This window comes from Tinamus guttatus, unplaced genomic scaffold (assembly GCF_059628265.1).
Source record: "Tinamus guttatus ecotype Peru unplaced genomic scaffold, ASM5962826v1 Tinamus_guttatus_pri_ptg000150l, whole genome shotgun sequence".
NCBI classification, from domain to species: domain Eukaryota; kingdom Metazoa; phylum Chordata; class Aves; order Tinamiformes; family Tinamidae; genus Tinamus; species Tinamus guttatus.
This window is the reverse complement of record NW_028288684.1, coordinates 8,375,255-8,402,687: the sequence shown is the minus strand read 5'-3', so window position 1 is coordinate 8,402,687 and position 27,433 is coordinate 8,375,255. Positions and strand designations below refer to the sequence as shown.

At 37.9% G+C, this 27,433-nt stretch overlaps 1 protein-coding gene across 1 annotated transcript in view; it reads right to left on the bottom strand.

Annotated features, from left to right (window-relative positions):
* Nucleotides 1-4,548: 4,548 nt before the first annotated feature.
* Nucleotides 4,549-27,433, bottom strand: part of MIPEP (mitochondrial intermediate peptidase) — a 66,074-nt gene continuing 43,189 nt past the window's right edge. The window contains exons 16-19 of the mRNA XM_088522250.1: nt 25,176-25,295; nt 12,599-12,720; nt 11,791-11,864; nt 4,549-4,749 (exon numbers count right to left, since the gene is read on the bottom strand). Coding sequence (XP_088378376.1) covers nt 4,655-4,749; nt 11,791-11,864; nt 12,599-12,720; nt 25,176-25,295 — 411 coding nt within the window. The 3' untranslated portion in view covers nt 4,549-4,654. The remainder of the gene's footprint in view (nt 4,750-11,790; nt 11,865-12,598; nt 12,721-25,175; nt 25,296-27,433) is intronic.

Sequence of the window (27,433 nt, the reverse complement as noted above, 5' to 3'; positions counted from 1 at the left end):
TTTTGTTTCTATTCTCGAGTTCTGATTTTATTGCAGTATTCTCTTTGGGATACTGTAAATCTGCCAGGGCAGAAGTACTTTCCTGAACTCGTTCCCAACACCATGTAAATAAATCCCTGGCTCTGGGAAAATAAGCTCCCCAATGCTTTTCCCAGGAGCGCTCTGAACTGCCAGACATGCAGGGCCTCCCACGTGTGCAACAAGCAAGGGGGCTCCTTGGATCCCGTTGCCTTCCCAGCTCTCCGCTCAGGCGTCCTTTCCTTCCAGCACGCCCAAAGCAGGAGGCTCCCCCAGGAGCGCAGACTCGCTGCCTTTGGGGCAGAACTTTTCAAAAATATTCTGTTCATTCAGAGCTTGTAAGACTGTAAAAGATGGTCATCGTCCTGCGTTCTGAAGGCTGTGGGAGCTCTCTGAACTAACCTGATCTTCAGAAAACCATCCGATTTTGATTTACATTTCTAGCGAAGATCAGTCATCCACAGCAGAGGCCTTCACGTGTCTCCAACGCTCAGTTGTTCCTGCTGTCAAATTAACTGAAATGCAGATTTCTGAGCCTGGATCTTCTGCGGTGTTAATGTGGCTGGGAAGCAACGATCTGTCCTCCTCGTTACTTCTCATTGCTCCACCTTAGCATCACCTACAAACCTCGTTTCTTATTCAAGTTCTGAGCACCGTTAAATAATTTGTTTCTCACAGGAAATGATATGAACATCATTATTTTTCCAAAAGAATTTATGGCAAGACTGATTTTCTAGAAACACATTCTGATTAACATCACAAACCCTCCGACTATGCAAGCACTGCCAGGAGCTCCCTTATTTCAATATACATTCAATTTTAAATCTTCACACACTCGTTCAAGCCTGACCCACTGCAAAAGCCGCTTTTAACAGCTTTAGCAGTGGGAAGGAAAGTATTTTATCAACATCTGATAATAATTCTTCCATCTGGCTTTTCACTGAAAACAATATAGAAACATTTTTGAACACGTCTCACTTTTCTGTTATTTCCATTTTACACATCTTTCTTTGTAAAAACACAAAGGAAAAAAAAAAACTATATTAGTCTCCTAAAGTTTCTGCCCCACAGGCCATTTTCCTTCTGTTACCAGTATTTTTCCTTGTCTGGTTTCTATTTTATATTCAATTCTTCCTTCACAGATTATATTCACCTCCTCACCTAAGACGTTGCCACTTGTTCATATTATCATTTAGGTAATGTAGAAATTTCATTTAGAAAATTCATCATTCAATTTTAATTTTCATTTAGAATTCTATCAAGCACCAGTTGAGCTTATTTCACTGGAAAGCAATTACTAAACAATATTTTTGTCCATCTGAGGTGAACCAGAATAATAATCTGATCAAACAAGCCACAAAATCTTAGCTGACCTCTCAGACTACTGAACGTTGGCCACTTTTTTTGCTGTTTAACTATATGTTATTATTTCAGTATTAAAAAGCAGTATTATTTCTTCTAAAGATGTTCAGTGTTGACTTTCTATAGCAGCTAACATTCAAAACAATCCTCCAGTTCCGTAAATCTTCTAATTTTCAGATTAGAATTAGGAGACTGTACAGTATTACAAACCCAACTTTTTGATAACTCATTCAGCAGTCCCAGTGTGAAAATATGGAATGCTGGAGAAGGATTGCAGTGGTTTTTACATTCAAGGCGAGTTACAATGGTGGTCACAAGGGAGATCTCACATTACTGAAAAGTACACATATTTTCTGGAAAATAAAAGTCTTTCAAAGAGAAAAAAAATAAGGAAAAAGCATCAGACATTTGGACAGCTGGAAGCATTTTTAGAACGACCAAGAAAGAGAAAAAAAATCATTTAAAATAATATTTCCTTTTCTGCAGTAAGCATCATAGTGGTGATATAATATGTTCTCAAGAGACTGAATCTTGTCTACTGTTCAGTCCTCAAAGGTATTTCATAAAACAAAAATCACTGCAGTCAACAGCTTTCTTCACTAAAAAAAGCTGTCACTGAGTTATATTTATTTTACTACCAGCCCTTGTCTTTCTCAAATGTCCCATGGGCTATGTCTCTGCAACTACAAGCTTAAATCCATTTTGCTGTGGTAAAATATGAGAATTTTTCCCCTTTCTTTTTCTATATCTGATTTTAGTACTAGGAAGAAGCTGTTTGATGCCACTCTGATAAAAAAGGACTGTTGCTTACAGAAGGATCAAAAGAGACAGTGAGTTAAGGAAGTAACAGCAGTCATGGGCATAAAGCAAGGACTCGCATATATGTTTTGGCAAAGTGTATCTGAACTCTGGAAGCAATGTCACTTCAATTTCTTTCAAAGCAAAATCTGTGGGAGATCTCTTAAGTTTAAATACGCTGATTATTCCACCAACTAAGATGCTTTATTTTCTTTACAGTAATGCTCCAAGGCCCATGTCAGGATAAGGATTTCCTTTTGCTAAGTTCTTTTTGTCGTGGTGAGTCTTTCAACATGTGCCAAGTCCAGATTAGCGGTAGTTTGTTCCAGTACAGAAAACATGCAAAAAACAACAAAAGCCTCCTTTGCCAACATCCTTTTGACACATATTTCTATTATTCTATAAGAGGCTGTCAACTTTATCCTCATGAGTTATTGTATCCTTCTGAGAACTTTCCGTCTTCACAGTATCTTTACTTACAGACAAATTTAAGCCTTTTTTTTTTTAAATTTTGTAGCAAAATACCCACCTACTTTGTTGAGAGAAGCCATTATCTTTCCTTTTAGTGACCAACTGCAGACAAAATGTAGTCAAATATCAAGCAGAAGAAAGCTGCTTGTGGTACATGCCTAAAAATCTGCCTGCTATTTTTCCCTGAAACACATTTCATATCTAAAAAAGGGCTCAAATCAGTTCTGATAAAACAACAGGACTATTCACACAAGACAAATTCCCTGAACAGTTACCACGCATAACCAAAGTGAGAGGGTAGGGTAGGTACCAAATGAAACCTGATAGCACAAATCCTGTTAAAAAGCAAGTTACTAACCAGAAAACAAGAATAAATTCATGGCTCTACCCTTTTTTGCCCTCTTCAATTGTCCTTCACTTAACTCCCTGCTATCCCACTCCATCAGCTCTCTCCTTTACTGATCCCTTTGCACACATCAAACATTTTTTTTTGGGTCAAGAACCTCCACTTTTGCTTCTCTTCCAGCCATTTGCCTTCATTTCTCAGCCTTCTCTTCCATCTGTTGGTTCTTCAGTTGCAGGGTCACACTTGCACCACACTTAACCCAAGCAGGGCACTCATTGCAACAATCTACAGGAGATCTTTTATACAGGAGGCCTCTTCCCTAGAGAAAAGCTGATCACATTTTTTTTCAAGAACACTCAAAGGGCATTTCATTACTTCAAGATAAAAAGAAACCCTCAGTAATCATGTCTTCTTTGGTTATCACCCACCATGCTTGCAACCTTCAACTGTTCCCAGAGGAACATCTTTGTTCTGAATGACTTCTTTGCTCCCTGATCGTGCCCTTCTGTACCTTAAAAACACCCTGAAAGGAAGTTTGCTGTGAATAAAGATACAGGAAACAGACACAGGCTGTATCTAAATAAGCAAAGTTTGCCAACTTATTTCCACAGTGATTGTTCTCTGCGACAGAACCCTCAAAGTGCCCCTAAGCCCATGCCCACCAAAGCCTGAGAGGTTTCACGAGTGCACCACTTCCCTCGTGGAAATGCAGGGACACTAAAGACCTGCTACCCAATAAAACAAACACTCTGGATAACAGATAACGCCAGCTCCAAACGCCAGATAACGCCAGGCCAAAGCAGCCAGCTCAACAGGAGAACACTTCTCACTAAACGCAGGCTCTATCTATACCTGATATAGGACTGCTGATAGGGAGAAAGGTCTGTAGAAGATGATCCTAGAAGCTAAAATCTTAGGCCTGTTGGATATTTTAAAAAAAATTCAACGGCAATACCAGTTTTATGACACCTTACCAACTCTATTCTCCCTCCCAAGCTTTCTGTGCTCCTGACAGGATGTCCACTCTGAATCTGAAAAGCTTTGTCTAACAAAAAGTATTATCTTTCCTTTTGCCACACATGTATCCACACACTGGATCATCACAGCTGCAAAAGGCATGACTAATTTACATTGGGAAAAATATATGGGGAAATCATTGCAAAGTGGTTTTTTTTTCTCCATATCCTCATGTATCTGTATGAATCACCTAAGCTCATATACTACTTTTACTTTTTCATTCCTACCTTCTTTCTATTTTCCTCCTCTGTAGGAAACACACTTTGCTCTTCTGAAATTGCAACTCCTGCAAGGATTAGGTTTAAACACATTTAGCAGAATATTCATGTAGGGCACGTGAGAATGGACTGTGCAAAGAATTCTTGGTCATGATCAAATGATCAAGCTCAAATTTATAAACAGTACATGTCACCGTATTTGTTCTCTAGTATTCTATGCTTAAACCCATGTGAAACTGAAAGTCATCATTCTTCGGAATGCAACCAGGTGTTCTACTAAAATTATTTATTATTATTCTACCATCATGAATATTCAAACACTTGCAAGTGTTCACCAAGAAAAAAACCCATAACAACACTGTATCTGCAATTATTAAGATGTATGCAACCCTCAATAAAAACATTCACTTCCATTCCATTTTTTTCATGAGTCCATGATAAATGTTTCAAAGTCCTGGTCTAAGTCAGAAACAAGGGCATCCACAAAGTCTTCAACTGAAGGAGATTTCTGAAGCATACCTACAGAAAACAAGAAAAAAAACAAAAGATTCTAAGCGAGAACACCATTAGCTGGAAAGTTTTGCTAACAATAAATCTTACTAATTTTTAATATTATGGTTCATATGACAGCAACAGCTACTATATTTCCTTGGCAAGAAATAAATGCAATTCTACCATGTAAAGAATATTTATTTTTTTCTAGCCATTCATTACACATCAGCTCAAAATTGACAGGTTTCATGCTTGCGAACAGATCTTTATCCTTGCAGTATTGCTTCGGCTGGGAATTACGTCCATTTTAAAGTAATGCAACCAAGAGAGGACAGACTCAGTCATTTCCAAATAATTGGAAAAAAAAATCAATGATTGAGCAGGGATTTAAGTCCTTATCTGCTAAGTCTCAGGCCTGACAGAGCCAGACAAAACAACACACTGCAGCCAGAGCCGAAAAAAACACACAAAGTGTTACCTAAAAATGTATTTTCTATACGCTGCAGTTTTAGATTTGTTTTTGTTACAGGACAAGGTCTAGTGTTTTTAAAAGACCCATAATTTCTATGTATGTTAGTTGTATCACATAGATACAGGATAACAGACAGGTAAATCAAAATAATAAAGAATGAGGCTCACATATTATGTCATGTGCTTCTATAAGAAGACAAACCAAGTCTCACTTCCTCCTCCTCCAAAACACAACTTCTCTTGAAAGTATGAGAATATAATCTGGAAATTACTTTCAGATTTTTTTGGACTGAACATTACATTACTGTTGGTCTTTTCACTGGAACTAATATTTTCATGATTATACAAAGAAAGATTTAGTGCTTTGCTTGTATGAGAAAAAAACTACAGTTGCCAAATAATGTAGAATTTAATCTTTGTACTTCTTTGAAGTGATCTGTTCTTTCTGACAACTGCCAATGTAAATATAACCCCATTCTACCCTTTCTAATAGGCACACCTACTACACATGATTTTATATTCTTTCACATCCTCAACAATATTTGCTCTCAGTGAAACTTATAATTGTACTCTTCTGAAAAACAGAATCTCCTACTATAACACAATGATTCAAAAAAAAAATGGGGTAATTTTGTGTGAACAGCTAGAAGAGTTTCTTGCTAAGACCCCCATTTTCATCTGAGCTAAACATATGTTCAAATTGCCTTGACACAGTAGATTAATATTAAAGATTGAAAGGAAAATAAACCTCATATTATATATAGGTTGGCTGAAATGCTGTGTTAAGTGAAGCCCGCATTAAGTTATTTTCAAAATGAAAGAGAATAGAGTACTTAAACTACTTGGCAAACTTGTGATGTATTCTTAGTAAATCTGGAGTGGAATTCCTTCTAATCCTCAATGAAAAATGGCCGGCCACACGCAGGGCTGAGGATCAGACGCGTCCTGACGCCACCCCCTAACAAGACCCACGAGCTGTCCAAGTCTGGCTCCCCCAACAACCCGCTCGTTCCTGGCTGCTTCGGCTGCAGTTTTCCAAGAAATGGAGACAGTCCTTGAAGAAGGGGACCGTGGTGGCAGCTCTCTGGAAGATGCTGCTGTCAGGCATGGCCACCGGAGCTTTGCTTTTTGCCTGACAAGGAGCAGGCGAGTCGCAGCAGGGCAATTCTTTCTGCCCTTCCTTAGTCACTCACAACAGACTTCACATCTGAACTAACTGGCTCTGTTTCCAGAGGTTGGACACAAGGAGGAGCTTTCACGGGTCTAGTTTATCAGGAGATGGCCTGTGCCTAAGTAGTGTTTGTTTTCCCCCATAGCCCTGACAGGAAGCCTAGATGACTAGCTCAGGTTTGCACAGCCAAAGTTAGGTGAAATAATCTCTTCCCACTAATCTGTACAATGTGGCTCCATAAAGATAGCGAATATCCCTTTTTCTATCATTTATCAACAGGGATGGATGACTTATTTCTGTCAAGACAGTGTTTTCACTAACGTATAAAATCAGCTATGATAGAAAACAAAGGAAACCCAAAAGATATATATGAATATATAAAATCCTTCCCAATACTGAATTTATAAAAATCAGCCTGTCCAGAAAATGTTAATTTGATTCTAATGACACTCTAAATTATATTTTGCTGCAGACAATTCTTAAAAGCGTGACTATCAGTGTGCTGCAAAAGAAGAAAAGCTAACAGTACAATAATTAATTTGTGGGTGGGAGGAAGAGAACAGACTGATCCTCAGATTATCTTTAATTAGATTTAATTTCCCTCTTGAATAGAAATGGCAAATTATCATAAGGAAAATTCAATCCCTGGATATTACAAAATGAATAAAGGAAACATAAGCAACTGTTATATACTTTGATTCACTTTAGAGAAGCTGAGTATAGTCTTACCACATCTCACTCAAACTTGCCATAAATTGCATTTACTTAGATTTCGTATGATTTATTTCAAATACTACATATTATTTCAAATATGCAAGAGAATTGAAAATCTTCCCTGCAATAGTGATGTGAAATGCCCCCCTACCAAATAGTTCCAAGTTTTGATAACAGATTTCAGATTTCTTGCCTTAGAAAGCTGCTTTCTAATGCACTGTCATTTCCTCTATCCCAAGGAGACATAAGCAGATGCTGCCTTTGAAAGAATACCTGCTGTCACCCCTGGAGCAGTACTGCAATAAAAAAGCATGTTCTTATGAAAGAAATAACTACAGATTTTAGATGACTCCAAAAGAGACAGTGAACAACGCGATTTCCGTATTTTAACCCATTACTGTAATCAGCCACGTTAAGAATGGTCATGTCTCTCTTCAGAATCCACTACAATATATCAAGGTGGGATCAGTATGTACTCAGCACTTCAGTCTGAATGATTTAGTGAGATGTTCACGATGTTTGATGGTTGCAGTTTTAAAATCTAGGAGTGTATTTGATATGTTCAGCCCAACTCTATTTCAGATCAGTCTCTCCCAAGCCTAAGGCAACTGCATAGTTTATCTTCTCTGCTTTGAAGTTCTCTCTCACATTACAGCACTGTGGTTAACCACACCCTGTGAGAGCTGGTTAGCTGTAACCTACAATCACTGGAAAATGAGAGAATAAAGCCTGTGGCAAAATTTGGCCTCTGCCCCTTTGGAACACTAATTATTTTGGGTTCGTGTAGTTTGAGTTAACATATATTGCCATTCACATCACCTTTTAGGACTTACGCATGTTTCTTACACTTTCAGAGAGACACACAACCATTATCTGAATATCTTTACAGCTCCTTCACATCCTAATTATTCCACCAAGTGCACTTTAGGCAAGGAAAAACAAATCTTCCAAACGCATCTGAGCAAATGCCTACTTACATATCCAGTTGGTTGGATTACCACGAACGCACCCAACTGAATATGACTGCAGTATTAATGAATCAAAACCCCAATTGCACGTGCATTTTGCACTTGGGTTTCTGCAATCTCTTATCTAGAGGGCAGTCTTCAGAGACTGGATCAGAGCTGCAGGACACGTGTGCTCCGGGATGCGCTCTCAGTGCCCACATCATCCAGCCTGGCTCCTTGCTACCCTGCAGTTCACTTCGCACCCTCCCGTGGACCTGGGTTTCCTCCCAGTACAGGAGAGCCAAGCAGGAGGCATGGGTCACACGTGGATCTTGTTCTGACCTGTCACGTGCAGCTGGACCTGGAAGGGACACCTGGGTTACCTGCTCTTAAGGGGGTTTCGAATTCCTAACTCCTTGTGCAGGAGGTGGTCCGAGAGAGCCACGTGGCCATCCCACAACGACAGGGATATCAGGTGCATGCCAAGCTCTTTTCTCTCTTAGAAACAACAAATGGAAACTTCTTGGACTAAGCACTATCCACTCATTATTTTATTGGTAGTTCTATTGTGATTGTGACTATTTTTGAATTTTGTAAGTTACGAAAGGGGTAAGATAAAAAGGTCACTTAAAAAAAAATTAAATGGTGTCATTTTTTTTAATGGAGAAAAAACCCCAAGAGAATCAAATCCAAACAAAAGAATGTACACTGTGCTTTCCAGTCAAAGACTAGTCCAAGCAGGAACCTTGTCACTGACTCCACTGCAAGGCAGGTCAGATCTTTTATCTTTCCTAATCAGCAAATCTAAGGAATCATGTGGGAACAAGATGAAAAGCTAGGGTCACATCCAAACACAAAAGAAAGACAATAGGTAGCTTCTGAGAAGAAAATCATGACAAAGAAACTGAGTAAGTTGAACGTGCTTGCGAACTTATCTTTTTACAAACAGTCAATGAATGTGGCTAACCTCATGATGAGATATGGAAGCTCTTGAAAGATGAGGTTAATACATATATCCGGAAGTCAGACTTGTAGAAGCACATTTCTTTATAAATAAAATTCCTAAAACAACAGCCTACAGAATGTAAGGTTTTGGAAATATGGCACTTACTGCCACAGACTCTCAGCTTTTTCCCTGAAGAAGACAAGCTTTAAAGTCTGGTGAAATCTGTCTGTAGACAGGAATCTGCTTGGTGATCTGCAGTGGGAGCATGGCTTGTAACTGATGAAAACAAACCACAGATAGAATTCAGGTACTGTGGAATACCCTTAGTGAAGAAGGAAAACTGAAGCAAGAAAAATAAGAAGCTGAGCAAAACAGTAACCTAAAAAATTAAAGGAGGAATAACTGCCTTTTTTTCCTGCTTAAGTTCTTGATTTTTGTAGTAAATGTGGAGTGATACAGTATAAATATATAATAAGATTTTACATCATATGTGTCAATGATTTGATCACAAATAATCCAAAGTAAACAACTGAATTATTAAATGTCAAGGATCTGAGTCACTTGAATCTCATTTTTCATGGTCAATCACTCCAGTATGTTTGTGCTGCATTTTGCACTGTCCACAAGATCAGCAAAGCAGATCCAGAAAGGCATTTTTTCTAATAATTTTTATGATCTTTAATATCTTTTTGAATTTCTTTTTGAAATCATATTAAGGAAATTCAGAATATAAAAGTGAAAACAGCTTGTAAACTTCTGCTGCCTTCTGTAGTTGGATAGTCTATATTCTTATCACATGTATCACTCACGCTGATGGTGATGGGGGAGTTACTGCCACCTGGTTCTCCTCTCATGCAAACAGGCGAGCAGGCGCACTACAGTTACCAACCTCCAAGGGACACACAGTTCTGTTTCGTGACTTAAGAATTTATTTCATTCAATTATTTAACGAAAAAAATAATCAAACTGAGTCGCTTATGTACACGGCTGTTCTGGTCACACTATAAGAGATCCTACTATTTTACAATTAACACCGTACTTGGCTTTAACACAGCTTGCTCTCTTCTTCAAGCTGTACTACCACATAAATTGTGGACTAAGAGGATCACAGAATCATAGAATGCTTCAGGCTGGATGGGACCTCTAGAGATCATCTAGTCCAACCCCCCTGCACACGCAGGGTCACCTAGAGCACGTGGCACAGGGTGGCATCCAGGTGGGTTTTGAAGATCTCCAGAGAAGGAGACTCCACAACCTCTCTGGGCAGCCTGTTCCAGCACTGTCACCCTCACTGGTAAGAAATTGTTCCTTAAGTTCCTGTGGAACTTTTGATGCTTCAGTTTCCAGCCATTTCCTCTAGTAAGGAGAATAATAATAAGGAGAACAAATACTGAAATGCCTAAAACATCTGATTACTGCATTACAAGACACAGTCAAACATCTTTGTGTGCTTTCACTGTATCTTTTTATACTTTAGCATATTTCATTTCATATCCTTTTCGTACTTCCGTTAAGTTTATAAAAAACTTCCATTAAATTTAAAATAATTTCCTGGATGTTACTTTTCTCAATAAATTCCAATAATAAGTCTTATCCAAAACTATGGATGCATATTCTCAAGTCTCATTTGATTACAATTCTATTTTGTTATTTTGCAGCCAACAGAAAAGCCACGCATAGTTCCACGGATCTGATACAACTTCACCCTCAGATGAATTTTGCAAATACTATTCAAATAATATTTGATTCAGGTAAGTTCTCAGCCTATAACTTCAGCATAACCTCTTGGGCATTCCAGTAAGACTCAATGCTCACCGAATTAAAAATAGATCCCAGAAATAAAAGACGATGAACATAATTGGTGTTCAAAAACATTCTTTCTTCCTCTATCATATGTACTTACAATATAACTGGCTTTGCTTGTAAAGGTTTATGCACCTTTCTTGCAATTCCTGAAACCATAACCTTGGGCTGCAGCTTTTGAAGTTAGGTTACAAACACAGATTCTTCAGGAGTAGGACAAAAAAGGTAAATTTAAATTTGAAAAGTCATGCTGAAGGAAAAGTTGACCCATATACTAGACATAAAAACAGACTAACCTAGCCACTGTATGACAATCCAGTCACTATCTGACTGTCTAGGCACTATATATATTCTAAGCAGAGATGGCCTCAAATACAAACTGATGAGTCGAAGAACTGAATGATCTAGTTACGAAACTGAGAGGAGCTCACGATGGAATACAGACACATCATTCTCCTGACCTACCTTTTTAATATATGAGGAATAGTATTTTTAATGCTATGAGCAATTAAAAAAAAGCTTTTTTTCCAGATTCAAAGGATAAGAAGGAATAATGAACCATGTTTCTTTATTAGATTCTTCAGTCTCCCACTTCCTCAGAATGTGTGTTCAAAGTACTGATATAACACAAGCTATGATGTCAAAATGACATGTCCAAAAAAAAACCCAAATGTTTCCATGCAAAATAAATGCATCTATTATCAATTTTATGCATGTAAAAGTTATTCTTTTTTTTTTTTTTTTAAATCTATGCTGGGTCATCTATTCTCCTTCAGATATGTAACATGCTTCTTTTGAATTCTCTAGAATGCTTTATAACACAACCCTTTCCAAAACTTCACCACTCCATGAATCACAAAGACTCTTACCAACATGCAAAACAAAGCTCTTAACCTTTAATTAAATAAATCAGCATGCTTTCTTGCATAAATCCTATGAAAACCATGATTAATTTAGAAGTCCGAATTGGAAAATACACTTAAATAAAGGAAATTAAACAGCCCTATTTTTTCTACCTTGAACCATAAGAATAGGCTCTTTTCCACCGCCGTGTGCCAGCATCTCTCTGCGATAACGCTCCCCCATTGCCCTGGAGAAACACAGATGCTAGAGTCAATCACAAGCAAAACCATCAACTTGCAGTTATATTTGCTTCTAGGCTCTCTATAGAACTCAAGAGGCAGAGAGGGAAGGAAACCTTCCACCTTGACACAAAGATTGCCTTGATTCCATGTCAACTCCTCAAATTCAGATGACATTCAAAATTATACCATGATTCACTGAAATAGATACATTTTATACAGATGTTTTGGTATACATGGAAGTTAAATTGCAAACAACATTTTAGCCTTCATTGCTCTAAGAGGAAAGGTTACTCTGTTACAATGTTCAGAATACTCAGATAAGGTTTCAATTTTTGATCTCACAAAGTCCTTCCTATTTTCACAAAACAAAATGATTATGATACCTATATGTAACTTGGAAGCTGGTGACATTAAGCTTGTTTAATACTTGCAGTTGCTTTTGATTGCCACAGAAAATTACAAATAATTAAGCACTACTGAAAAACAAGCTCCTTAATTATGTATAAATTTGGATTTCAGTGCTTCTCTATTTTAAAACATTGACATGAATTCTTTTTATCAATGAGCATGTTCCAAACTCTACTTTATATTTGTGGCAATATTTTGTTTTGTTAAAGTCTTAAAATTATGTCATTCAAAAAAAAAAATCCTACTTTGGCCCAGGTATAACATTTGTTTCCTATTTCCTGAAGCAAGTACCATGCCATTTCATTCTACTTAATTTATTATCTGTTTTTACCTATCAAATGGGTCTTGAGCAAAACACTGTTTCCACACCATAGAGGCGACAGCCCTAGACATGAGGTAGGAGTAGTATTTTGCACCGTAGCCCACCAGATGGCTGAATCTCAGCTGCCAGGCCTGCAAGGAGAAAATAAACAAAAACCAGAAAAGAGGTCACATCTTTTAAGGCCTTCAAACTGTTCTGCATCTTCTAAAGCAGGATGGAAGAAATCTGGTTTTATTAATAAGAAACGATCAAAAAAGAAAACAAACAAAGAACACAAATTCCAGAATGAGCACATCTTTATTGTAAAATGCATTTTTCTAACTAAATACTGTATATCCACTATACTGATAATTGAAATTACAAATAAATAGGTTCAGAAGGAGAGAAAGTCAGTAGAGAATGTAGTCATATTTAATAACTATATTTTTCTGCTGCTGCTGAAAGAAAGCCACAATTAACGTACAACAAGTAACACTATACTTTGTTTTCCATGTGGATAATCGCAGTGGAAACATTCAGTCCATGCTTCTCACAAACAAAATGTCTGTGAGATGTAACAGCGACTTGATATCATATAAAACACAGCTGCCCATACACCACGGACAGGTAGATGATTTACATTCACATGCAGTGTCATTGTTCACAGTTTTGTTTGCACATTTCAAAATTTATATACATAGCAATTACCATTTGTAATTATGTTATTCTTTTATGAAAAGTTACTTGGCTTTATGACTCATTTCAGTGCTGGTGGACTCCTTTTCTGAATGATGTTTGCCGTTCACTGTTTTCTTTTCAGCAGGGAAAATTGAAATATATGCCTTACTTTCACAAAAATGAAACAAGCTTTTTTTCTTCTCTGACTGCAACAAAGTAATTTAGGTGGTAAGGAACCTCTGGACGTTATCTATCCCAACTCACGCTCAAAGAGGAGTCAACTTGAAACAGGTTGCTCAGGACCCTGTGCAGTAAAGCTATAGCATCGCCAAGAATTAAGATTTAAGTACCTCTCTGATAGAACATAAAAGGGGAGTGGATCTAAACTGAAAATATAACTTTTCTCTACAGATTTATATATATAAATTAAATAAGCTTTGAAATGAAGGTGGATGAATCTACAGGAGAAAGCATGGGAAACTTATTCTGCCCTATTGGCTCTGAGTAAATGAGGGAGGCATCAAGCCAGGGATCTTGAATATTCTCCAAAGTCAAAGATCTTAATATTCCAGTAATACGACTGTTGTCAAGATTTTTGTAGGTACTGCAGACTATAATTTTAAAGAGGAACTGGAAGACAGACAATAAAGTAACTTAACAGATGCTTTAAACTTAAATCCACATGTTATCAGATACTTGTTTCCTTATCTTAAACCTGATGGCTGAAATGTGGAAGCAGACAAATAGAAGAGTGAGAGGGTATGAGCAGTTTTCCAGAACTATTCATCTTTGACCCTATCTTCTATACACACCAAGTAACATTCTCCTTATTTTTGAAAGTTCAAATAAACTATGTTTCTTCATTTGAGAAAGTGCTGATCATTCATCCAAGGAAGTGCGGGCCAGTGCAGTGGACTGAGGACTGGCAGGATGGCAGAGCCCAGAGGGTGGTGATAGATGAGGCCTGTGGCCAGTGGTGTCCCGCGGGAGTCAGTACTGGGCCTGGGTCAAGTTGCTGATCAGGAATTCCTAATTCCTTCATCCTATATCTTCAATATTCCACCATTACCCAAGTGTTTTCCAACTCTATGCTGTTCTAGCAATTATTTTGCGAAACAGGAGTTTGCTCCCTGCAAACAAACACTTAAACATTAAGATGCATCATCTTAATTCAAAAGAAGTTCCCTTCTTCCATTATGAAGCTGATCCTACTTTATACAGATAAGATTATTATATAGACAATAAAAAAGTCCCAAGGACCAAATATACAGACCTAAGGCTTACAGCCCCACAAGAAGTTCTATAATCAATCCACATCCTACATCAAATAATTATAAAACTATTTCAAACTAAACAGTTTGCTTTTCAGCATAAAATTCTATTTTAATAAAACTATCTGTAGAAGCAAACTATCTTCATTTTTTAAGCGTTTTATTTCCATTACGGACTGATCTCTTCATATCCAGAAAAAAAAAAATCTGACATTTCAGTTTCCTCTTTGGAAAGGGTAGACACTAGACCATGTTCAACTACGGCACTCTCCTTAATAAAGATCTTTTTTGGTAAGCAGCTATAAAGTTAATGAAGACTCTGAGTAATCACCTACTTCAAAAAGTTCCATGAACCAATTCCAGGAGTTTATAAAACAGTGTATTTTACAGCATCGCCCATGGGTTATAAGCCATCCGCAGGTCATGTTCATACCTGTTTTTTTTATACAGCACAACACAACAGAGTGAAATAAAGGTGTGTACCTGATCCACCACAGGTATTACAGGGGCCTTTTTTTTCCATCAACATTATCAATCTTCCCTTACAACTATGCCTGGAATATTTCCAAAATTCTATGTGCATTGCTTTTCCATCCTTTCCAATAGCAAACAAATACAACTCACTACTGTGTTTGTATTATTTATCTTCTCAGGAATTTTAATAAAGTACTTGTAGGTTACATTCTTAGCAAAGGATTCAGTTCATTTCACTTTAGCTACCAAAAAAGGTGCCTTGTTCAAACTAGTCTTGTAAGCATCCTCCATAGTGAAGGGACAGAAGATTCACCCTGCTTATCTTTACAGAGAACAAGACTACTGCCCTAGGATAAATTAAAATAATTTACTACGAGTCTTCTCTGTTATTTAAAAGTTAAGCCATTTTATGCGTTTTAATGAATGAAATAAAATCATTCTTTAATGAATGGAATCCAGTACGGCAGGATCAGTGAAACTAGACTGGTTTGAAGACAAACTTTAACAAAGGATTCAATTATCTGAATTCTGGAAATAAAAGTATTAAGATTATTACAAAAATCAACACAAATTTAGACATGGTCTTATAAAGACTAAAGAAAGAAAAAAAAATCCCTCTAGGACAGTGTTAGGTAACTTACTACATACTAACCTGGTTTTTATTCGATTGTAGGTAATCACTGCTCCATGGAATTCCACTAATTACACAGAATTAGTCCTACAAATCCCACTACATCCTTTAAGAAGGAAAAGAAAGAAACTATAGAAAAGTGAGCAAAAACTACTCAAGTATTTCTGGCATGAAGACTTTTCAAAATGCTCTTCAAAACTCCATGCTTTGACTTAGTCTCCATTAATCGCTAGCTATTTAGAAGTATATTTAAGTGTCTCCATTTTGCTTTGCATCTTAAGACAAAAATCACAAGTGAGAACCTGAAAAGATCCAACACTAAATTAAGAAAAGTATTTACATCATTTAAGTCTTCTAATTACAAAATGTGTGCTGCAGCAATTACTCCACTGAGCAAGCTGTTGAACAGTTTCCATGAGGAAGAATATTTGATGGAGATGATATTTGGTGTCCCAGCCTTCCCCCTTCTTAATTAAATTCTTATCCTGGCAGGAAATTCAATGGAAAAGCAGCCAGTTTATCTCCTTCAGGGGATACTGGGTGGAGAACTCCATGGTCTGGCACCAATTTGACAGTGGTGCTCCTAAGGCCCTTGAATTTGGCTATCAACATGAGTCCGAAACTCCTTGAGAGTCATGAAGAAGCTCCTGCCTCAGGTAACTGGGGAGCTTGAAGGGAAGGACCCAACTAGCAGGGCAATCTGTACAGGCTGTTCACCTCTGCTGAAGAGCAAGGTATCTTTAGCACAAAACTTGAGGACAATATTGCTTCCAGCACACAAATAAACATGTTCTAAGTTAGCACTGGCAGCATTTTTGTGGCTCTGTGTCAGTCACATAGCCAGTTGGAGGTGGAACACAAAGAACTGGAACTTACAGATCTAGGGCTCTGAGATCACTTTTCAACATAGAAAAATGAGAAATTTCTTGCGTTGTGCAGATGTGACCAGATGCTATTTTGCCTAGTGAATTTCCTGTTTCACTGTCCTAGCTGGGAGGGCATTCAAATATTGGAAAGGAAAAGTAGTGTTTCTTTTTCACTCTGGCCACCAGGAAAACTAGTCCCACTTTTTCCCTTTGACTTCTCTCTGCATGTTCATATCCTTCATACCCTTCATATATCCTATCCAGAGGATAGTTCAGTATCACTTCTCTCCAGTTCCATGGAAGATAGTCAAGATGTTTCACTGCATGGAACAACAACATCAAGTACAAAACATTTAAGTCTCATCCTTTCCCTACAGTGAATCCCAGAATACATGAGACAGATTGCCCTTCTGTGAAGCTGCTCCTCCCACAAAAATGGGAGTCAGATAGGGCTGTTTCTTTCCTGTCAATCCCAGTAGCTGGGAGGAGAGAAGCAGTGTTGCTAGCAGAAGTCTGTGCTGTGGGGCTGCCAGTATCCAAAATAAAAGTTCTGTTCCTGTGTGTATTTTGGGGAGGCCAAATTGTCACAGAACAGAATTTATTTGTCCACTTTTCTATTTAAACCTCTCATTTAATTTACAAAATGAGAAAAGGATCATTATATGTATATAAGCAATACAGCTTTTAGAATTCTCTTTTTTTTTCAGAAACAAATCACAGATTCCTTTTTTCCTTATTGAGGCCAATGAAGACTTTTAAAGCCATTTCCCAAGCTGCAGAGTTTCTCATCTTGTTTAGAATCACAGAAAGTTAATTTCAAGAAACTACAACTTCTGCTGCCCCTCTAGCTTGCTTGACATTATTATTCTTCAGAGTTTTACCAGCATCATGCACTTCTAGTTAGCAGTGGGAGACTGCAAAGTAAACCAGCTCAGAGACATCACTGCCATTTCAGAAAGCGAGTCAAACAAGAGATTAAGATTTCAATTTATAACACTTTTTGTGTTTTTATTATAAAATGAAAAATAAATCTAGCAGGGCAGGAATTGTAAATATTTTTGCAGTTGTTTACACTGGAGAAGAGGAAAGGAATTCAACATGCAATTAACCACTTAGGTGATCCTAGATATGTACCATATGGTCTTTGAATTATATAAATTAAAGAAAAATATTTCATCTTTACTTCTAATCTATTAATGCATTTGAGCTGCTGCTATAGCAAATCCATTTAAAACTATTTACTTTTGTGCTCTCCTCTCCTTCCCACCAAGAGACGGCAGGGAAGAGGACCACAGAAACACCACCTTCAGAAAGCTACACTTGCGTTGTTCCAAAATCCTTAAAGTTTGGATTGAAAAACAGAGATATGAAAATTGATGTTATATTCTGTCCTATGGCTGACCTAATTTGTACAGAGACAGTGTTATTTACAAACATTATGACTAGTTTTAGCAGTAAAATACTAACAACATTAGAGAATTCAATGCAATTAGAGAATTTCTAAGAGTCCTTCATGTTCTGACAGGCAACTCTATATACCCACGTACACATGCAAGACACACATGTGGCAATGAACAATTATTACTACAGCCTAAGTTTTAAAGATTCAAAAGCCCCAGAAAGTTACAGTCAGGTCATCAAGGCTTCCTTTGTGTAGAGTTCCAGGTTGAAGCCCAGTGTTTCTCCATTACAATTGAATCAGATTTTAAGTATTGATTTATTATTTTAAAATAAACACCATGAATGCTGCTTAAGATAAGTTCCTACAAAAATTAGAAAAAAAAGTCTAACTGAAGCTATAACGGCAAGATATATTTTAGCTAACCCAATTTAATAATTCAAAGCATCTACAATGGAAGATGAGATAGCTACAATTTTACAATAATGTTCATTTACTATCTTTTGCCAGAACACCCGGTCTTACAAGACAGGGCTGTAAGGGACCACAGTTCGAATCCTGAATCTGACCCAAACTATACTCAACTTTCTTTTTCCCTGAAAAGAAAAACTTTCTTTTTCAGGCTAGCTGCTAAGCGAGGCTGGCACTGCTTCCTCTCTCTCACTGTTCTGTGTCGACTGCAAGCTGTTCACAGAAAGAATCATCTCCCATTATGTTTGGAGACATCTCACTTGAGGTCTTCCAGCCTGCATTTATATAAATGATATTTTATGATATATATATATATATATATATATATATATAAACATCAAATACATACAGCTCCAGCGCTGTGATGCCTAAAAATACAGAAGTTTGAAATGTTAGGACAGAAATACAAACAACTAAAACTGTCATATATAGATATATATATATACACACACATATATATATTTAAGGTAAATCTACAGAACATCTAGATATTTTAAAATGTTACTAAGAGATGTATTCAAATACTTTTTACACTGTTGCTTAAAATGCTCTTCTATATGTAAATATTATCAGTAAGGTATGTTTGAGTTTTACAGGGCTAACATTTGTAAAAAGAATTTCCTTAGAAGTGCTTTATATCTTATGGTATCTGTAAACACCCTGCTGCTATAGATAGCTGCCCAATGAATAGTGTCATTTAACCACTAGAAAAAGAAAGCCTTCACAATATTCACTATCAGTATTTTCTTTATCTTCAAGTGAACTCAGCTCCAGAAAGACAGAAATCTAAACAAACCTTGAAGGGTGACTGGAAAAGCTTTTGAAAGTTGCAGCATCTACTTTAGCACTCAGCACGGCAAGAATCTTTTTGAAAAGGCTTTTAGCAATTAATTAATTACAGAAATATCGCTTCCCCAGAGTTCATTGCATTTACCTTTATTAATCTTTTCCTCTAACCCAGACTCTTCAACTTGATTTTATAACATACTTTGAAGAAGGTCCATACAAAAAATAATCCAGGGATTTGCACTTTGTGTAAACAACTTTGATTTCCAACATAGCAAAGTGAAAAATTACTTTGAAGGGGTTACACAAACTTCAAGAGGTTGCGCAATGACTTGTGACTTCATCTCTCTTCAAAACACTCCAAGGAGTTGAATCTGAACAACATCAATGTTTCTTCAAGTAGTTGGTCAAGAGAGAAAGCAGTAGAGCAATCTAGTTTGAAGGCTCTGTACCTCTATTATGAAATACATATCTCTGCCTGGAACAGTGATTTCTTCAAAACTCCCCACAAAGGAGATTGTAGAACCACCGGGTATCGCTTTCCCTCTTCAGCAAGGAGTCAGAAAGATCCACCACTAACCATAATTACATTTGCTGTAAATTAAATCCCCTTTTCCTTTCTACTTTCTTTTTTCCCAAATCTTTTTATCAGAATAATTTGTGTCTTTGATTCAATCTCTTCAACATCTTCATCATCATACTTAGCTATTTTCTTACTTCATCGATAATGTGACAAGCTTCCACTTCCCGATACATTTTGGTAAATCATTTTTGACCTTTCTGCTTTACAAGTTGCTCAAAACTTCTGTAGTTTTACATTTGGCGCATTAAAGCTTGTTCTCTCTTCCATATTTTTCTAACTTTTACATGGCTTCTAGTTTTCTAATAACCTCCTTTTCCTCTGCTATCCAAACATAAAGGCTTTTTCCACCCTCAGTTCTTTTCAGAATCTTTTTAATTGGCACCAAAAATTTTATTCCCTCATCCCTCAAGGATCTCAGTCCCTTCTAAAAATCTTTGCTACAACAACAGTTCTGCCTCTTAGTCATTCATCTTTATGCCCTTCAATGTAGCTCAGTTTTTGCTCAGTTTTGCTTTGGTTCTAAAAGCATATTACTTTTACTTAACAAATCTAAGACAAAAATAGAAAAAAAAAAGGTTTTAGATAAAACAAATAGAAAGGGCAATCACAGTTTAAATTTAATAGCCAGATACATCTTAGCCTTCCTCACCAATAATTTCAAGACTCCTGTTTCAGAATTAAAACCACTTTCGCCTTCAGAGGTTAATTAATGATTACCACTATTTATTTTAGGGCAGCTGATTCATCATTTGCCCAACCTGTTTTCTTTACATAGTGTTACTGATGTTCAAACAAAATGTTATGTAGAAGAGCAGTTCTGTCTACACACTGCTTAGTCACTCCAAGGACCTAACAACAGATTGTAGGACAGCGGATGGCATGACAATATAGATGACAGAAGTAAGTGCATTACTGATGTCCTTCACTGCAACACCACTAGAGACAATGATCACCACCAGTACAAGACTGTGATGCAGAAATCTGGAAACCACTTTGCCCTCTGTCTTGTCTTACATAACTAAGCATGAGGTCAGGTCACCCTCAGACCCTAGGGGAAGGCCAGAAGGATACGGCTCCTCCTCTGCCCTCAGGTCCCCAACACAATTTAAAGGAGACTTGGGCGCAAGAGGGCATGGTGTGCTGCAGGAAGAGGCTTGAACCTGCCTCCTCCCTGCAGAGGAGCTACTTCTTTCTATTCAGCACCAACCTAGCACCAACTGCTGCCAGTTTAGCTTGCCCACTTCCCAGACACCTTTACAGGCATCCTGTCAATGAAATCCTTGTGGTCCAAAACTCACTGGCAAGCTGCATCTTCCTGCTGTGCCCGACAGCCCTCACGAGCAAGCACTCCAAATACTAGGTTGCATCTCATGCATTGATTTCCTTTGCCAGGAACATGCTGGGCACAATCCCAGCAAGTTAAGACAAAACCTAGGTGTACCCTTCCAAGATCAGTCCCTGTTTGGGCAAATTTCCCCCAGCTGCAAGAATAAAGACTAATGCACCATTTTCCAATGACTTCTTCCCTCTAAGCTATCTCTAACAATACCTGCCTTGTTCTCTGTTGGCAAATATGGCTGGGTAAGATACCTGGTCTTACAGATGTTTTGGTCTTCAATCACTAGCAACCACAGGCCATTAAAAACTTTTCACACTGCCAAACAAAATTGCACTCTTGACAGAAGTATATAAGAATAATTAAACCTGTTACGGAAGGGAAATTTTAGGCCATGGGTTTAAGTGGTCCTTTCTGTACTAATACGTACTTAACAAGCTGAAACAAATAGGTATTTAAGCAAATTATTCAGTGTTCCAAAAAATGTCAAAAGCTTCACTACACAGTAACATGTTCCCTCCTATAACATGTAAACATAACGATTTGTATGGATTAACTATAACATTGCTTTTTATATTCAAATACTACATTAAAAGATGCATGTATGTTTCAGGAAGACAAGCTTACCATAAGATAACATAATTTAAAACTGGAAAATGAACTATTTGGCAGTTATCTAAAAAGGAATCCAGATTCCTTGTGCCTCAGTTTTCAAGTCTACTTTGCCCCACAATGACAGGCCAAACTTTCATTCTGTACCAAGCTTCCAGACTGGAATGAAGAAAGGTAGTTAGAAAGGACAGGCCACTGCTAGGAAATCCCACAATACATTTTTTGAAAATTGAAAAGCACATTTTCACACAGAAAGTCAAGCATGATGATTTGGGCAGTTGGTGTTTATTGTAAAACTACGTACTTCAATATTGGGAACTCTTTCCTGTAGCTGCAGGAGGCTGCAATCTCCCGTATCGATGCAGAGCCTGTTTAAGTTGTGTCTCATTTTTTGTTTCCATACAGAACTAAAGCCCATGGCAGGAGATAGGAAATTATTACGCTTGGCTTAGGATTAACAAAGGTGTGTCATTGCGTTTTGATGACTGTCTCAAAGAAAAGTAGTTTTCAAGTCTGCACTTGGGGGACAAGAGGGGGACTAAGTTGCAGATCCTGGGGAGAAACTTTGATCAAGTCTCAGGTTGATCAAAGGGTCACCTGATACTTTTAAAGAAAGCCTCTTTGGGCATTTTGGAGACAAAAGTATAAGAAACCAGGAAGATACTCTAAAAGCAGATAGCGTTTTCAATTGCAGGACAGTGGAAATTTGCTTTACAAGAGATGGAAAATAAGTCATGATTTGAAGAAAAGTTTTGAGCAAAAGCACAGTACTGAATTTCCCAGAATCCAGATTTCATTACCGAGCACATTCAGGTAGCAGAATGGCAGAAAAAGGTACGGTGATTACTATGTTTTTTTTTCTTCATTTCTTAAGAGAGTCAAAATGAAGTTCATAGTTTTTTAAAGACACCACAAGAAATCAAGAATCCAGCTTGTGTAAAATTCCTATCTCTATTCCAAAGCCAGTAACACAGACCAGTTCTGGCAACGAACCCTGGAGACACTACAAAAGGAGGCAAGCACAGCTTCCCTCGCCCCCTGCCTGGCGGTCGTCAGCTTTTGGATTCCATAATCAAGCCAAGAAACCCCGCTGGAATTTCATCCTCCAGGAGCCAGCGGCAGCTCGCTGCATTTTTGGGCAGATAAGCAGTGAGCAGCCAGAAGCTGAGAGCCACATTCTTCAGGAAAACCGAGTCCTGTGGAATGCTGTTTTCTCTGTGCTTCAGAGGCTCGGCACAGGCTGTGCTCTATCCATCCTTCTCACACAGCATCTGCATGTGGCACCAGCTCCTGTGACAGCGGCACTGGAGCCAGGGTAAATATAACTACCTGCTGAGCCAACTGCCCCAGTGCCTGTATAACCTACCTGAGTGCCAAGCAGGGAGTGTGACAGGATTTTCTTCCCAGTTTCTCCCCTATTGATGGATGTGAGGCAGGACACTTGCTGTGCATGATGATTTGCATTACCTTTAAATAGGTACCAATCCAGAGGTGAGGCAGAAACTACTCAGATATTATCTACATTATTCTTTCTGAAAGTTTTCTATTAAAAGGACGCACGTGAAAGTGTTCTATTAAAAGGATCCTGATGTGTGCCTCTGGAATACAGAAAGGTAACTGCTACAGCCTCACTTCAGAAAATGGGTCTTCTAAATGAGATTGAAATTCAGCACATTAGGCAGGATATTTGCCAAGTTTGCTTAGCTGTCAAGAGCAGCAAGCAGGAATTCCAGAGGCTTTACCACTATTTCTTTCTTTATACAATCCCAAAGAAGGAGGAGATAATAAAGGACCCTTGTGCAGCCCTGACATTGCTATTTCAGAATAGTCATGTTAATGCAGTGAAAGCTTCGCTAGGAAACAGTTATTCTCTGTCAGTGCTATTAACTTACAACATACAAACCTGACAGAGTAAGATACAGTCGAATCTAGACCTACAGAAAGCAGGTAAAATGTGAATCAGAATATTTTATTTCCTCTACCAGACATATATGCAGTTAGCAAACAGTAGGGAAAAAAAATACACACACACACACACTCAAAACCCCCCACAGAAATGGTCTCTCACCCTTTTTTAAACACTAGCTCTGAAATAAAAAGAAGAATATAAAGAATATATTCTATTCACTTAAAAAAGGCCTTTACTTTCAAGATGCTATTTATCTTCTTTTCTAGATTACAAATGAAACTGAAAACAGATCTCAGGTTTGGTACTTAGAGCTACAAAGGATAGCAAGCCAAATCACAAAGAAGAATTATTCTACATAAAGTACTAGCAGTTATTGTAATGCCATCCCTTGCTAAGTTTTACTGAGATGTAAATCGTATTACAGTTCTTGCCTAGAAATACTAATTTAAATTCAGTAAATTTGAAAAACATATAATTTCTGCCAATCTAAAAGTTCGAGGCCAAAACTTGCTATACTTCTGGATATGAGGCTATGTTCATTACAAGATGTTACATTCCTTTGAAGGCAACAACTAAATAAAAAATATTTTAAATGGAATGAAAAATACAGCCTACCTTTGAAAGGAAGAAACTATTCTGTTCACTGGATAACTAACACCTGCAGGGGAACAGTGTAAAGCCGCTTATGAAAGTGCTGTGAAGTCAGGTTTCATTCCCTGCAGACATCCTGCTTCTACTTCCCTGGCTACGGCATTTGCCAGGCCAGGAGATGCAGTACAGCTGTAGCGAAGAAAGAGCTGAAGTTTGGATATGCTCATACCCATTTTAGGGAATCAGAACCTCATTTCTGATTTAGAGAGGTGGACATTTCTTGAAAAGAAAGTGCAGAAGAAGTCCAGAGAACTCTGACCAAAGGGTAAGATCGTTACTGAAGTGGTGCTCTGGCTGAGAAGTCAGCCCCAGCTAGAACAGCAAATATCTTGGCCATAACCTATACAAGCTGCATCTTCAGATGCTCACATAAACTCTAGAAAAATAAATGCATAATGCAGATCAAAATCACATAGCTCAGAGAGAACTCAAGACTTTTTTAAGGAGCATTTGAGCCCATGTTACAGACGGATATGACAGAATAAGTGACTTACCAAAAGTCACAGCAGCACCCTGGGAAAAACTCACTTTCAAATCCTGCTTCATCTCAGCTTTCACATATTGATATTCCAAAATATAAACACACACTACACAAAAATACACAGCACACTCATTTGTTATCTTTTACAGTAAAACATGCCCTTGAAAAGCTAAAATAAATCCTATTTCCAATGTATTTTTCCAAAACAATTTAGTTCTGCATGACAAAAAATACATTTACATAAAAATATATAGCAAGTAACTTTTTGAGTTTTATCTGAAGAACGTCAATTCTCTAGAGAAAATGGCTGATAAAAAAGAAATCCCTGTTTTCAAGATTACAATACAGCAGTAAGGATATGAGTATACAGGGAGAGAAGAGGTGGCACAATGTATTGAAAAAAAGAAAAAAAGAAAAAAAAAAAAACACAGCTTATATAAGTGCTAGGTTTCTACTCACTGTATTAGGTACATATGGCAATCCATAAAACTTTTCCTGGGTTTCCTTTAAAATTTCCGTGGTTGATCTTTTCAGAGGATGCTTCCCATGGTAGATTTGATCCAAGACAGCATAAAAGACCTAAAGAGATAAAATACTTATTTTCCTATAGCACATGTCCTTTGATAACCAAGAAAGACAGATAAGGAAGAAAGGGAAAGGGAAGAAAGGGAAAGGGAAAAGTTTAAATATTTAAGGTTTTGTAAATCTTTTATTTTTAGTATAACATGGAAGGAGAGAAGCAGGTTGCTGGAGTAAACCAAGTCCTATCAACATGACCTAGCATAAACACGTTTAGATCCCTGAGAATACCAGTAATGCTAAATCTCCTGCATTTTCAAGTAAAGTTGAAAAATCTAAGCCTCCTAGTACTCCCCTTTAAAAAGTTTTTAAAATAAATTAGTACAGAAACTCATGGAATTAGTAAAAATACTGAAAGTCATTTAGGTGAAGACGAAATAAGCCACTCCAAAAGGCCTTCCACATGGCCCTGAGAACACGACACATCTGCAGAGGTGAGAGACTGCCCTGGCAGCGGACATGAGAAGATGCACGTGGAGCTACTGATGCCTCCCTTGCCTTAGCTCCCACAACAGGGGAGTAAGTTACTGCAGTGTAAACTTAGTGTGCTCTTAAACTGCACCAGCACCATGGCTTGCTGTAGAGGTAAGAGCTGTTTTGCAGGCACTTTTTGTGCTGAAGCATGTAACCTATGACATGAACTCTCAGAGCAGAATACAGAAGTAGACTAAATGTCTAATGAGTTTAGAGACTGTGAAAGCAGCACTAATGAGCAGACTTTTCAGGCAGTGACAGCAAAGGAGACTATATGACACTTGAACAGCAGATATAAAATAAGAATGCATGGGAGACAGAGCCAAACTTAACAAAATTCCTGTAGCCTTTATGATAGCAAGGGGGACTGAGAATGTGACCAACAGAAGCACCACAAGTAGGTCTGAAAACTACCTGAAGCAATAGCCCTGGTTTGCTCACTTTCTTCTCTGAGCATAGGCCTCTGTGGCTCTGCTGGAGTTATTTCACAGAGATTTTCTTCACTTCTCCAAAACCTCAAACCAAACACCAGGAACTTCAGCATCTGCTCACAAAATCTTACATCCTCTTTCAGCCAAACCTTGATCCTTTTTTCTCCTGTCTCCCTGTTGTGCTAGGACCTCTTTGAAGTTGCCTTGCTCTCCGGTGCTCCTCAAAGATGGAGCAGGGAGCTTCTCTGCAGTGAAATTTGGAGTCGGGTAGTTCTGCGGCCAGAGAACTGGAGCAGCAGCCCAGCTCCTGGCCAGGAAGTGGGGAAGGGAGAACTGAGGGCCAGTGAGCCGGGCTGCCCGAAGAACAATGTGCTAATAGAGAGCAGGGGAAATGAGTCACTGGGGCCGGCTCTAAGCTTCCCCCCATCCTGGCACACGGAAAGCGTGGGAAGAAAGTTAGGAGCCAGGCCACCTGGAGAGCGCAGTGAAAAAATCCATCCCCGAAAATAAACTCGGATAACTTTATATCCATAAGCATTCCCACCTACGAACCACAGTTCTGTGTGTTTACACAAGGCCTTTGAAATGGGAAAAGGAGATACATCCCAGGGTCAGAGGAGTTTAGGAGCTCAGGAACATGCTAACACTTGATATTATACTGTAGACAGAAGATAATTTCTACTTTCGATATAGCACATTTCCCCAAAAAGAGTTAAAATCTAGAAAGGTCATTAAGCGGTTATCTGTCTTTATCCTGACTTTCCATTTGACACTGACATCGGTATTATTTTGATTCCGGTTCTTTCTAACTCCTTGTATGCTTATAAGTATTAAATGTCAACAGTGAATTTACTGTGGCTTCAAGACTTTGGGATGTATTTTACATGGCAAAAGCTTTAAAAAGAAAAATATGGATTCTTGTAGCTTTCCTCCTTATTAACTGATTTACATGAACAGGAAGAAGAGGCAAAGATCCTATAGCTGTGATGAAAAAACAATGTCATTTCATATTTTCATGTGCTCACAGATTTACTTTCTTAACAGATTCATAAAAAGTCTTTAGCTGCTTTCTCCATTGTCAGAAAATTCATAAGCATTTTATTTTCTTTTAAAGGTCATATACTGCACACTTAGCACCTAATCCTCCATAAGGGATACACTGTTTTGTAAGTTTGAAGATGAAGTATTAGAGTCTTTGAGTATCAACACCTGCACGTATTCTTTCGCAAATTT